Genomic DNA, 15,348 nt, shown 5'->3' with positions numbered 1-15,348 from the left:
CACTTTGACTTCTTGCTTTCTTGGGTGTCTGCTATTAGGGCAGCAAGTATGTATGAGAGGAGGCAGTACTGCATGATCTAAGGCAGAATTAGCACCAGGAATATAAAGACAACCACTGCAGCTGAAAAATCTCTAATTCCACAAACCCATAAGGACTTCAATTAATGGACAGTAAATGGACGTAGGAAATTGAGACTGATAAACATTCTTATCTGCCAAGCCAATTGCAGAACTAAAACTTTACGCCAATGCTCTTAGCAAATGTTGCATTTTTTTTTTAAACTGCTATCCACAGATGTCTTTGGAGTACGGTTCCAGCCAGAATTGTTTTGCCCATCATACTTGTAGACCAAAAACATTTGGAAAATGGAAAATGGCAGGTTGGGGGGGGGGAAAGTTGCTTTGGGAGATTTAAATATTTCTAATGGAGGCTGAATTATTCAGCTCACCAAGACACACATGCAGTAATGAAGATCACATAAATGAAGATCACGTTACAGCTTCATAATTCACAGAGTTATATCTTGGCTTCCTACCAAAGCTACACAAACACTTTGCTTATAGTTGGCTGTAATGGCTTATAATCTAAGACAGGCTTCCCCTGCTTCATGGCCCCTGGATGAGTAAAACTATCTCCTGCACCATCTGGAGAGGCCATTATAGTCACACCAACGTTGAACAATGCTAGCTGTTGCCAACACACCTGAGTGCTTTAGGCTGGGGATGACTAATCTACAAGGATGTGCATTCTTAAAACAGTTCAAGATGCCCCCTCCTCCTTCAAAAACTAGCCTTTAATTAGGTAACGCAGAGGACAGATGTCAAGGTTGAACATAAGTTTATACAAGTTGACATACACAGGGAATGGCTAACTTGGAAACTGATCAAAATGTGGTAATTGTATTACATTCCAGCCTAGCATTTGCCTGAATATCAAGAATTAACTAAATTTCTTTTTAACCTTCCACTATTTAACCTCCCATGATATAAAAAAGATGTTGAGACTCTAGAAAGAGTGCAGAGAAGAACAAAGATGATTAGGGGACTGGAAGCTAAAACTTATGATGAACAGTTGCTGGAATTGGGCCTGGCTAATCTAGTGAAGAGAAGGACCAGGGGTGACATGATAGCAGAGTTCCAATATTTGAGGGGCTGTCACAGAGAAGAGGGGTTCAAGCTATTCTCCAAAGCACCTGAAGGCCAGACAAGGAATAATGGATGGAAACTGATCAAGGAGAGATTCAACCTAGAAATAAGGAGAAATTTTCTGACACTGAGAACAATCAACCAATGGAACATCTTGCCTTCGGAAGTCATAAATGCTCCAACACTGGAAGTTTTTAAGAAGAGATTGGATAACCATTTGTCGGAAATGGTATAGTGTTTCCTGACTAAGCAGGGGGGTTTGACTAGAAGACATCGAAGGTCCCTTCCAACTCTGTTATATTCTATATTCTATTTGAATGGACATTGTTAATCTACCTTATAATTGGTGTTGGAGTTATAGTCCAAATATCTAACCAGAGAGATCCACCCTGAGAAAAACTTGCATATCTGATCATGCACAGGAAATAAATAATTCTGTTCCACAAGATTATGCAATGCATCTCGTAATTCCTTTTCTATGCTAAGAAACTGATACAACTGATTTGATTCATAACATGTATTTCCTTTATATCATCCCTACCATTGGCCAATGGGAGATGGTCTCAGCCAGATGCTGTGCCATTTGTTATCTTGTCATAAATTATGCAATACCCATAACATTGGCAAATTAGTGCACAAACAATTACTGTTCTGAATGACTGCCACTTATTAAGTAACACCAGTAAAATCAGCCAGATCTCAAATATATTTAGCAATTTGAACAAGCATTCTTATATAGAAGAGGGTTTTGCTTCTTCCTTGTCATTGAAACCATGTGGCCTCTATGCTGAGAAGTGCTCTCTTTGCATTATGACCAAGGCAGAAATAGATAGAAAAGTCAGGTCAATGTTAATGAAGACTCAGTTGATAGTCTCTATCTCCTCACCAACCCCCCAGTATTGGTGCTGCAAGACTTTGAGTTGTTGTTGTTCTTTTTACTTTTGTCTGCTTATCATTTCATATTTGTGTGCACATGTATGTGCATGTATTGCATTTGGGAATCCAGGGATACACACAGGAACACATGAAAATATCAGCTGATAGATAGCTGATAGATAGATAAGAGAGAGATTAGATAGACATATAGAAGTCAGTATTATTTATTGAGACAGGCTCCGAATGGCAATTCTATCCACCCCATTAATAATACAGACCGAGAATTTTGCAGTATCACATGATGGCTTTTATGAAGTTTTGCCAAAAACTGGCATTTACTTCAAGTTTTCAACTCCCTCAGTGAACCATTAGTTCACTTAATGATGGAAGCATTTGTTTAATGACTGTCACAAAAAGGTCATAGAATCAAGTCAGTCAACCCATTTTATGACCGCCGTACCTTACAAATTTGAGGAGCAGGCTCCCTTAAGATGATAAGTCGAGAACTACCTGTATGAATAACCCGTCTTCTTCCATTCTAGAGAGGAGCTGTCCAAATGCTTACTGAGTCTCAAGGTCTACCTGTAACAGTCCTATGGAGATGAGAATCTAGAGTAGCGGCCCCAACCTTTTGGGCACCAGGGACTGATTCCATGGAGAAAGGTTTTTCCATGGACCGAAGGGGGTGTGTGGATTTGCCTGCATCCCACATATGGGACATCACTTGTTTGCATGGTCCAGTTGCTTGGCATGCCACGGACAGGGGTTTGGGAACTCGTGATCTAGATCAGGGGTCTCCAACCTTGGCAACTTTAAGACTTGTGGACTTCAACTCCCAGAATTCCTCAGCCAGCAAAGCAAAGCTGGCTGAGGAATTCTGGGAGTTGAAGTCCACAAGTCTTAAAGTTGCCAAGGTTGGAGACCCCTGATCTAGAGGGCAAATTCTTGTGGGAAAAAGAGGTCAAACTGTCAATCAGGACTTAGATGTTGAAAAAGGACCTCTACCACACACAAATACGTACGCATGCACATACATAGACAACCTTACTATAAAAACCATCACTTGGAATAGCAGCTGCTTACAGCCACTCAGCGAACTGCAGCTCATTTCTAGCAAAAAGTTAAGAGGCCCAGTAAAGGATGGCTCAGCATGGAATAAGTTGACTCATCACAAAAACCCAAGAGATACACATATATTAAAGTATATTTAAATGAAACGGTGGCCAAATTCTGCCTGACAAAGATGATCTGAAACTTACTGGCAAAATCTACTAGGAGAATAAACTGTCCACAGTTTTCCCTATTATTTCTCCTCTTTTGAACACCCATCTTCTATTCTCTTCAGAAGCAGAGTTCATATTCATCCTGCTGCTGTTAACAATAGCATAATGCACCAAAACACAACTCCAGTTCAATAAACATTTCTTTACCCCTCCACCGGGCTCTTTGGTTTTAGCAAAACTTCAGTTAATTATTTACAATCAAATAATACAAGGAAAACAGTGAAGGTTTAAATGCATACTTTTTTTTTGGAACACAATAGAATAGAATAGAATTCTTTATTGGCTCAGTGTGATTGGACACACAAGGAATTTGTCTTGGTGCATATGCTCTCAGTGTACATAAAAGACAAAGATACATTCATCAAGAATTATAAGGTACAACACTTAATGATAGTCATAGGGTACAAATAAACAATCAAATAATATTAGGAAACAGTCAATATAAATCGTAAGGATACCAGCAACAAGGTTACAGTCATATAGTCATAAGTGGAAGGAGATGGGTGATGGGAACAATGAGAAGATTAATAGTAGTGCATACTTAGTAAATAGTTTGACAGTGTTGAGGAAATTATTGTTTAGCAGAGTGATGGCGTTCGGGAAAAAACTGTTCTTGTGTCTAGTTGTTCTGGTGTGCAGTGCTCTATAGCGTCGTTTTGAGGCTACAAGTTGAACAGTTTATGTCCAGGATGTGTAAATATTTTCACAGCCCTCTTTTTGACTCGTGCAGTATACAGGTCCTCAATGGAAGGCAGTTTGGTAGCCATTGTTTTTTCTGCAATTCTAATTATCCTCTGAAGTCTGTGTCTGTCTTGTTGGGTTGCAGAACCGAACCAGACAGTTCTAGAGGTGCAGATGACAGACTCAATAATTCCTCTGTAGAACTGGATCAGCAGAGTCCTTGGGCAGTTTGAGCTTTCTGAGTTGGTGCAGAAAGAACATTCTTTGTTGTGCTTTTTTGATGACGTTTTTGATGTTAGGTGTCCATTTTAGATCTTGCGATATGGTAGAACCTAGAAATGTGAAGGTCTCTACTGTTGATACTATGTTGTCTAGTATTGTAAGATGTGGTAGCATGGGAGGGTTTCTTCTAAAGTCAAATCACACTAATCTATTTAAAGTGATTTTACGAACTTCTTCATTCTTTCCATTTAATCGCATCTGATTCTTGGAGACAACAAGGCAAGTCCCTCCAGCTTTATTGGCAAGCATGTGTTTTTTTCAAAACTGGTTTGCCATTGCCTCCTTTCTAGGGCTATGAGAGAGTGACTGGTTTGAGTCATCCAGTTGGATTTGTGCCCACGACAGCACTATAATTCACAGTCTCCCAGTTTCTAGCCTGTTATTTTAACCACTACGCCAAACTGGCTCTCTTTATGGACTTATGAATGTCCAAATTCTGGCCTAAGAACATTGAAAGGTGTTTGGTTGGAAAATTTCTAACCTTTCCTTTATCTAAAGATCTTCTATTTTTTAATTGATTTATTTTAAGATGGAATAACTAAACAGAGGAAGAGGGGGGGTTTTCTACTACTGCAGTAGCTAGAAGCAATCCCTGATTTTATTTCCAATATTTCCCATAGGGAAGGTCAGGAAGGGGCTTTGCTTGTACCTGATCAGCTGTGAGTAGAGGTTCCTCATTAATACCAGAATCGTTTTCACTCTTCTCATTAAGCTCTTCCTCCTCCTTCTCGTGGATCTGAAAGAAGGAAGGAAACAAACCGCATGCAGATTCAGTAGCAAATATGGGTCCCATTTGGGTTGTTGTTGTGATTTATGGGTTGAGGGAGAAGAAGGAATCTCACACCAATTCTTACAGCACATACAATTGAGGGATTGCAGCCAAGCGGTTAAGACACTGGGTTTGTTGCAGTGGTGAAATCCAAATTTTTTTACTACCAGTTCTGTGGGTGTGGTGTGGCTTGGTGGGCATGGCAGGGGGAAGGATATTGCAAAATCCCCATTCCCTCCCCACTTCTGGGAGAAGGATATTGCAAAATCCCCATTCCCTCCCCACTTCTGGGAGAAGGATATTGCAAAATCTCCATTCCCACCCTACTCATTCCCGCCAGTCAGAGGTGGTATTTGCCAGTTCTCTGAACTACTCAAAATTTCTGCTACCGGTTCTCCAGAACCTGCTGGATTTTACCCCTGGTTTGTTGACTAGAAGGTTGGCAGTTCACAATCCAAGCATCACGTTATAAAGGGAGGACTCCCATTCTTGTCTCAGCTCCTGCCTACCTAGCAGTTTGAAAGGCTAGGTGGGCAAGTAGATAAATAGGTACACTTTGGTGGCAAAGTAACAGGTTCTCTGCACCTTAGTGTGTAATCATACCAGACACATGACTATAAAAGCATCTTCTGACAACAATGGCTCCCTTAGCTAGGAAACGGAGATAAGTACCCCACCCCTAGATTTGTCCAAAGATTTTGTCCAAAGATTTGGACAACTGGACAAAAAAACCTTCACCTTTTTTACCTTTCACTTCAAAAAATGAAGCTCTACCTTTAAATGGATCTATGGCATTTCTTAAACTCCTGATTGTGTTTTACTAACACACACACACACACACACACACACACACGGAGTAATGGGATGTTTGCCCTTCACTGAGCATACTTGACTGGATTAATTCTGTCAAGATCTGGGAGAAGGAATTGTCCAAGAAATGGGAGCGATTTCTTAAGCCAAGAAAAATTGTCCTAGGAAATACCTTGGAGAACTGAAGGAGAACAGCTTCTTCGAAGTTCTGCTTGACACCCGTAATCAACAGACCAAAACTGCTGCTGTCCGAAGGGCTTTTAAGAGGAGGGATTTTTTCCCCACTTAGTGTCAGCATCATCTCCATTCTTTCTAGGGGGAACTGGCAAGCCCACAAAGAAGCATTAATACCTGCTGAAATTTGCCTGCCAAGTTTAGTTGCCATTTTAATTTCCCAACGTGTCCTCAAGTGACCTTACAGTCAAGCAGCAGGAACACAGAGATAATTTAAAGTAACAGCTAGGGGGAAAAAATTCAAAATTTGAAGCTTACTGCAGGGTTAGGCCATCAGTCAAAGAGACTGTGCCACTTCAAAGTTGAACGTAGCCTTGGGGTGTGTCTCTCTGTGTTTATGTTTATGTAATGTTTCCAAATAGACAAATTCCACCCAGTTACCTTGCATTTCCTGTAAAGCAGTATTTTCAAACATTGATCATTTTAAGATGTGTAGACTTCAACTCCCAGAATGCCCCAGTCAGCAAAACAAAGCTGTCTGGGGAATTCTAGGAGCTGCAGTCCACACATCTTAAAATGGCCAAGGTTGGAAAACACTGCTGTAAAGAGAGGCAAAGTAAAAGAAAATGGAACATCTCTCTACTGAGGCAGCAATCTAGACAGATATTGGGGAAGTGGGGGGGGAGGAAGAGGTGATAGTAGTATGGATCTGCCTTGTTATCTGGAAATCCTTTCTCGCCATTCCATTCAAGCCAAAGTCCTCTCCAGATTGCCCTTGCCTGTCTCATGACTTTGATTTTGAAAGGCAATCAATATGTGCTCATCTCACCATTTCCCTGGCTGCAGCAATTTATTCTGCTGAATTGCTGCATCGGCTGAAGTTCTCAACTTCTCAGTTTCCTGGAGTGTCAATTGCATAATTCACTCCACAGGAAAAGTTGGCTACTGAAGGGCTCCCAAAAGGGATATGGAAGATGCTTCAAGTTGCCTTTCCTGGAAGAGGGATGTAATGAAGTGCCATCTTGGCTGGCTTGGGAAGTCCACACTGGATGATATTAGTTGATGTGGGGTCATCTCAGCACCCAACAATCTGGAAGGAGTTCTGGCTTACCAGTGCCTCTGCCAGCAGTGCCCTACATAGGATCGTAGAGCTGTAAGAGATCTTGGAAGTTTTCTAATTCAACCCCCTGCCTAAGACAGGAGTCCTTATTTCATTCCAGACAAATGGCTATTTAATCTCCTGTTGAAAATCTCCAATGATGGAGCACCCACAACTCTGGAAGGCAGGCTGTTCTATTGATTAATTGTTCTCACTGTCGGATAATTACTCCTTAGTTCCATGTTGGGTCTTTAAGGATCCTGAAGAATCTGATGAGCTCTAAACCAATGGCTCCTTCCATCAAGAGGTTAAAGTATAGCACATCTGACTACAGAAGATGAGTTTATGGCAGGGGAGCTACTAGATACCCTTCAGATATTGAGGATTACAACTGCAGCAATCCCTTGCCATTGGCTGTATTGGTTGAGAGAAGTTGAAGCCAAACTCCTAAATATTAGAAGTTAGAGCACTAGAAAGAGATCAGAAGACTACACAGGAGAACATTCCCTCTAAACAGCCTCTGAACTTGCATTGGTTTAAAGGGATTTCCAAGCCTACATGTCTATGTCATGTTTTTCTGCCAATAGAATCTGGTCACTTACTAGACACTGACATTTATATGTACTCTGGATCCAACAAAGAGCTTCGCATGTTTAATGATCCTGTCATGGAGCTCGTGAATGTTTGGTACCCACTACAACATCCCTCAAAACCAGATTCTTTCAAAGCAGTACCCCAAAAATGGTTTCAGACTTCTCAGTGACTATTGTAGTTATTAGAAATACTTGCCTGGGAGCAAAATCGTACCCAGAAATTTTATTAAAAGAAATGTTTTTGTGACATAAAGAAGAGAAGGATCCAATTAAACCTTCTAGTCCAGCAAAGCTGGCTGGGGAATTCTGGGAATTGAAGTCCTCCAGGCTTAAAGTTGCCAAGGTTGGAGACCCCTGTTCTAGGCTACACACTCATACACACACTCCACAGATTAGGTAAGAGATCATATTGTTTTTCTTCTCCCAAACATCCAAATCTCCATCACAGCTGCGACACTGAGCTTCTCTATCAGAACTTAAATCCCATCTCACTATAACCACTTTCCTCAATCTGGTGCCCTTCAGATGTTCAATTCCCATCTGTGTGGCTGGGAACACTGTAAAGTTGCATTAAGGGAAATTGTAGTGCAGAGCATCAATTGTCTTACTGTTAATAGAGGACAGAAATCAACAATGAAAACTACTGTACATTGTGAAATGGTTCTGTGTTAATTGAAACAGACCAGTGCCAGCTAAATTTCACTCATATTTTTCAGATTTAAAAGAATCAGGGGAGAAGGAAGGAATGGGAATGTCTATGATTCCAACTATTTTTTTAAGAATACGCAACATAAACATGGAAATAATATTATTTATGGAAACTTGGGAAGTCTGTACTGCTATCCAGGAAGGATTTTGGGCATATTCTTAGGTTCTGTCTTGTAAAAAGACAGCCAAAGGTTATTTTAACATTTTAAGACAGCCATTCCTCTTTGTTGGATTTCAAACAGAGCTTCAGCACAAGCATGCCCCCTGTTTTATCTTATGAATAATGGAGGGGAAGGTTGAGACAGGCCCATCCAGGTCACTACCTCTGTGTCGGAGATATTGCCGTTGAGCACTTCAATGTTGGGATCCCTTAAGTCTTCGGTGATGGATGGGATGTAATTGTCCGTTAGAGCATCCCAGACCCTGCAGAAGAAAGCAAGAAGGGTTAATATAGAGAATCTGTCTTGAAAGCAGAGATGCTTCCCTCAAGGCTGTTAGCTTGGTCTACAGAGTTCAAACACAGCATGAAGTGCACTGATGATGTTACCTAGTTTGGGTAATGAAACATCAGCAAGAAAAGCTCAGAGAACACCAAGGACCTCTCGTATAAATACATCCAAGCTAAACATGTGTTAGATGTTTAATTTGAATTCTAAGATGTCATGGTCCAGATCTAGCCCAATGGTATTAAAAAAAGAGAAGAGGGTTTTCATAGGAGTGGAACATTAAAAATATTTCTCAGCTAAGAAATAGGGGACTGAATTTGAAGTATCTAGCATGCTTTCTTTTACCTTGACATTATTTTATATTATAAAATAATATAGCTTCACAAAAATGGATATAAAGTCCCTTTTACAGAGGCACTGGTTTTGTTTCCCCCAACAGTAATATTTTTGTACAACGTCACAGTACATCATGAGGGTCTTCACTTTCCCTGGGCATAATCTCCCATTAGCCAACAGACCAGCATTAATAATTGTTGGTATCCTGTCTGCTTCTTTGTTTTTCCCTAGCTGTGTTTGCCACTCTGCAGGCGTGCAATAAAGCCAGACAGAATAGGCAGCAAAACATCCCAACACTTTTGTTTAAGGAAAGGAGGGGGGAGAAAATGGAAGGACTGGAAAATGGAATAAGACAGCAGTTCACACACTGCAGCTAAAAAAGAAATGCAGGTGTCATGTTTTTTTCTGAAGCAGTAATCATGTCATTACTTTCTAAAGTTAAATAGACTTCACATGAGCACCACTAGAATCCCCTAGAATCATTCAGGGGAACACCAGGCTTGGATCCGGGTAAAGCTTGTATTTGGAAGGATTCCTAATCTAATCAAGATCTTCTACAAACATAATTGGTTGCTTTAGGATCTGCTAATTAAAGACTGAATGAATTCTAACACAAACTTCAGAAAACAATTGGGGGGCCTTTCCTTTACCTGTAACCACCAGGGTATTTATTTACAACATTTCATCTCTTCACTCTGGTTAAAAAAAAAAGTCAATAGTAATACATTCATCTATTTTCAATATTGTGAGAATGATCTCTGTTATTTGTGTTTTGACAGCCAAGAAGCAAAATTGCAAAGAATGTTAGCTGCCGAAAGATGTGTCATATCACCTCAGGCCACTCTGAGGTCTCCTGGCTTAGCTATGAATTAAGTTCTAAATCCAACTCTATTTAGTGAATGTATTTTCTTCAGATATTAGTTTCTGGTTCCATGTCTATTCTCTCCAAAATGGCTGGAATTGTCCTGAACAAATCAAAGAGAAAATAATTCTGTGGCAACATAGACAGGAAGTGGGACGAATAAGAATGTCAGTGGATCTTGTGCATAGATTTAGCTAACTAATAAAGATTGCTTATTAATCTTCCCACATATTTTCTAACAGATTCCTAAAATATCCTTGGGAAATCACTCACGACTGATCACCCCATTCCAGATGGAAGCAACACAATGTGCCTCTTGGTCTGCATCTTCATATTTATGGGTAGCAGACATCTCTCATTATGTGCTTCATCACATTGTTTATAAAGACACCACAAAAATGGGAGCATATGATAAACTATGACTCAGTGAACAGAAACAGGGATTGTCCTCACCTCTCAAGAGGAAAAGAAGAGGAGCAGAAAGTGAGTCCTACTCCACCTGTCTCTTAAAAACCAGCATTATCTAACCCTTGGACTTAACATATGAAGAAAATAATGAAAAAGAAATGAAATAAGTCACTATAACTAAGATAAATAGGTATTAGGGAGAGAGAAACGGAAAACCTGTCCCTTGATATTAGCCTCCTTTGAAAACGATTGATTTATTGATAGAACTGCAGAAAAAAATAATTGCTACCCACCTGCCTTCCATTGAGGACCTGTATACTGCACGAATCAAGAAGAGGGCCGTGAAAATATTTACAGATCCCTCACATCCTGGACATAAACTGTTTCAATTCCTACCCTCAAAACGACGCTATAGAGCACTGAACACCAGAACAACTAGATGCAAGAACAGTTTTTTCCCGAAGGCCATCACTCTGCTAAACAAATAATTCCCTCAACACTGTCAAACTATTTACTAAATCTGCACTACTATTAATCTTCTCATCGTTCCCATCACCAATCTCTTTCCACTTATGATTGTATGTCTGTAACTTTGTTGCTGGTAATCCTTATGATTTATTTTGATATACTGACCATCATTTGTGTTGTAAATGTTGTACCTTGATGAAGTATCTTTTCTTTTATGTACACTGAGAGCATATGCACCAAGACAAATTCCTTGTGTGTCCAATCACATTGGCCAATAAAAAATTCTATTCTATTCTATTCTATTCTATTCTAACTCCCAGAGTCCTCAGCCAGCAAAGCTGGCTGAGGAACTCTGGGAGTTGAAGTCCACAAGTCTTAAAGGGATCAAGGTTGGAGACCCTTGAGCTAGGTGACTCCAGGTCAATGACAAGGAAACTGTGAGTTTTAGTCCTGCCTTAGGCATGAAAGCCAGCTGGATGATTTTCGGACCAGTCCAGTGGTGGGTTGTTCCCGGTTCTCTCCGGTTCTTGCAAACCGGTAGTAAAAGCGATGAGAGACTTCGCCCACCCGCCCGGACGTCATAATGGGCGATCTGCACATGCGCAGAAGCTTCTGAGCATACACAGAAGTGCGTGCTCATTGCAAACCGGTAGTAAAGGTAAGTAGACCTCATCCTTGGGCCAGTCACTCTTTCTCGGCCCAACTCACTTCACAGGGCTGTTGTTTTTGGGGGAAATAGGAAAAGGAAGATGTGTTGGATACGTTTGCTACCTTCAGCTTTTGTAAAAATAATAAAGTCGAGATACAAATAAATATGTAAATAAAATTTATGATAGAACAGAAGCAGCAGATGTACCAAAGAAGATACGACAGTACCATGATTTTGAAGATGGAACGTCTCATCCTCATGTAGGAATTTAGCACCCACCTCCCCTCCTAGAAGAATGAAATATTTTAGAAAATATTTAAAAAGGCAGAATATATTTCCCTGGATGAGAAATGGAGAAACATGTTTTAGAGACAAAGCAGCTTCCTGACTCCCCCCACCTTTGTCAATGGGCCATTAAAGCCTCAACCAAGCTCACTCATTTCCCCCCACCTTTGTCAATGGGTCAGAGGTAGAAACTCATTCTCCCCACCTTTGTCAATGGGCCATCATCTGCAACATAATAGAACCCATCTAGCAACAGAAACTCACCACATGACACCTGGGAAGATTACATCAGCCAGCAAGACTAGCTAAGACCCCCACCACCTGGGAGTCTGACAACCAATCAGGATACTCTTCCTGTGCCCCAGAAAGTTCAAAGCTCAGAAAAAGCATAAAGCCAGGGAGCACACAGGATCTCAGCCCTTTTCTGTTCAGGAACTCAAGCCATGTGATCCTGACCACCATTAAACCATCTTTCCAAGCAGTCTCCATGTTTCCAGTGTCTTTGTCCCCACTTGGAACTGAACCCAGATGGATATTTCTTCCAATACTCACATTATACGGTATTTGCACACATTGTAAAGAAGAACCGCAACAAATGAACGGTGTGAGTTAAAGACAGAGAATTCCCACCTTGAACTACCATATCTCTGACAGAGTAATATTCTGATTAGGAAGACATGCAACTGTGCTCTTCCGTATGTATTTTGAACTCAAGCAAACAATGATTCTCTGAAATTATCCACCATAGCTGCAATCAGCCCTTTTTGGTGAGGAACAGAAAGCCGTATATTTTGCTGAATAGTCTCTTGAAGCAGGCAGAATGTTGCAGCAATTAAGGATAACAATACCCCCACCCCACCCCACCACCCCAGCCCAACCCATCACAGAAAGGAAGAAGGGAAATGCTTGGGCAATTCTATATTTGAAAACACCAGCTTAATTATATTGAGCTAAAGTTCAGAGTCAGATCCACCTTGGTGGCCAAAACGCCATCTTTTTTACCAAAATCAAAAAGGAAGAAGAATTATCCTCCCTCTGCAGCGATTCTCTGATGACTCAACTTCTCAAGTTCAAGGACATGGGGGGGGGGATCCAGCTCTAATTTAAGCAATTGAATTCGTGTCCAATTGAATATCCAGGGAAACCTAGCTTTCAAGCAAAGACAATGCTGCAGTGTGAAGAGGCAGATTCACAAACTGCCTTAATTGAAACGTATGATCTGGCCTATAATAATCCACCTTAAGAAAAGACATTTGAGTCCCTTGCAGGAGCTGAGTTGCAGCTGCTTGACGCTGGCAGTAAAAACACAAATAATATTGCCTCTGAAGGTTCCTCTGCCTGCTAAATCCAGATTGCCTCCAAGCATTCTGCTTTGATTTGATAAATTTAGGGGGCAAGGGCGGGGAAGGCTGAACCAATTTAATTTCCGAAGGGAACCATTAACTTATTTGAATATTGCCATCTAGCAGACAAATTCATCACCCCAGACACAGCCTGGGACGAAGGCGAAGTTCTGTAAACCAGAGCTTTTTAAAAAGGCTGCCTGCTGGCTCTGCTGGCTCCATCCAGATTTCTTTGCTGATTGATGGATAGGCGCTTCGGCTCTCCTTCTGGATTAAAATTGCTCCATTGTCACCACAGTCACTGCAAAGAAAAGGCGTCAGGATTGGGCTGCAGATCTGTTGCTGTGACAACTCCCCCTCTTCCCCGCCCCCCCCCACCTTGGGGCACAATGAAACAATTGTTGCTGCCATTTCGAGGATCTGCCGATGAATTTAAAGCATTCTGCAACTTTTCGGGAAGCCAGGATCTTTTGAATAAGCGGCTGATTGTCAGGTTGTAAAACTCAGACTGAAATCTATGAATTTCCAAGGTGGTCTTCCATACAGCTCCTCTTTGATGGTTTATATGCACTATTTTAAAAACCAAATGTGGGGTGTTCGTGCTGCATTAATGATCCATGGTCATCTTTAGGAGTGGAGCAGCAGCATGGGATGGAAAAGAAGCAGTATTGGTCTATCTCTCGGTGCAGGCATTGCATTTAGACAGTCTCTATACCTCCAGTTAAAAGATTTAGATTGCAAGAAATGTTCTTGCAATGAAGGCATGGGAACATCTGCACTGACAAAATCACCATCCATCAATCGCAAAAGGGAGCTTTACCTGGAACAGCTTAAAAGTCTGTGACAATATCTTTAGGTTCTTGGGAAAGACTCGATAGGTAGGCAAAAATGCCAAATCCAATCTGAACATCTGGCTGACTGTGAAACCAACCCTAGTAATACTAATGGCATCTATGCAAGAGCTGAAGGAGCTTCTTGGATGAGAAGCTAAGCATCTTCAAAGAAAAAACAGCAAGTCCAGTTGCCTCTTGAAAAAGCACCTTTGGGACAAGCATGACCTGGAGGACTGAGAATCACCATAGACATTTAACTGTGCAAGAAACCCTTCCATACTTCCACCTCTCACAATACTAGACAACATAGTATCAACAGTAGAAACCTTCAAATTTCTAGGTTCTATCATATCGCAAGATCTAAAATGGACAGCTAACATCAAAAACATCATCAAAAAAGGACAACAAAGAATGTTCTTTCTGCGCCAACTCAGAAAGCTCAAACTACCCAAGGAGCTGCCGATTCAGTTCTACAGAGGAATTATTAAATCTGTCATTTGCACCTCTATAACTGTCTGGTTCGGTTCTGCAACCCAACAAGAAACACACAGACTTCAGAGGATAATTAGAATTGCAGAAAAAATAATGGCTACCAACCTACCTTCCATTGAGGATCTGTATACTGCACAAATCAAGAAGAGGGCCGTGAAAATATTTACAGATCCCTCACACCCTGGACATAAACTGTTTCAACTCCTACCCTCAAAACGACGCTATAGAGCACTGCACAACAGAACAACTAGACACAAGAACAGTTTTTTCCCGAAGGCCATCACTCTGCTAAACAAATAAGTCCCTCAACACTGTCAAACTATTTACTAAATCTGCACTACCATTAATCTTCTCATCATTCCCATCACCCATCTCCTTCCACTTATGGCTGTAATACTGTAACTTTGTTGCTGGTAATCCTTATGATTTATATTGATATATTTGACCATCATTTGTGTTGTAAATGTTGTACCTTGATGAAGGTATCTTTTCTTTTATGTACACTGAGAGTATTTGCACCAAGACAAATTCCTTGTGTGTCCAATCACACTTGGCCAATAAAAAATTCTATTCTATTCTATCCTAAGTATTTCACTTCCATTCTTGAAAATGATGGTGTTAAAATGTTACGATCTTTTCACTTACAGAGTGATTACCATCTAGAGCACAATGCACCTTCTACACCAGAGGTCTTCAAATTTGGCAGCTTTGAGACTTGTGGACTTCAACTCCCAGAATTCTCCAGCCAGAATAGCCAGCATAGCTGCCTGGAGAATTCTGGGAGTTGAAGTCCACAAGTCTTAAA

The 15,348-nt window shown here is 40.8% G+C and overlaps 1 protein-coding gene across 1 annotated transcript in view; it reads right to left on the bottom strand.

Moving 5' to 3' along the window:
- The window catches only part of FEZ1 (fasciculation and elongation protein zeta 1), a 44,017-nt gene that overhangs the window by 21,055 nt on the left and 7,614 nt on the right, over nt 1-15,348 (bottom strand). Inside the window, exons 2-4 of the mRNA XM_058194397.1 lie at nt 8,745-8,844; nt 6,020-6,169; nt 4,918-5,004 (exon numbers count right to left, since the gene is read on the bottom strand). Of these exons, the coding sequence (XP_058050380.1) occupies nt 4,918-5,004; nt 6,020-6,169; nt 8,745-8,844 (337 nt within the window). The remainder of the gene's footprint in view (nt 1-4,917; nt 5,005-6,019; nt 6,170-8,744; nt 8,845-15,348) is intronic.

Source organism: Ahaetulla prasina, chromosome 9 (genome assembly GCF_028640845.1).
Source record: "Ahaetulla prasina isolate Xishuangbanna chromosome 9, ASM2864084v1, whole genome shotgun sequence".
In the NCBI taxonomy this organism is placed as follows: domain Eukaryota; kingdom Metazoa; phylum Chordata; class Lepidosauria; order Squamata; family Colubridae; genus Ahaetulla; species Ahaetulla prasina.
The sequence above is the reverse complement of the archived record's forward strand: the minus strand, read 5'-3'. Positions and strand labels throughout refer to the sequence as shown.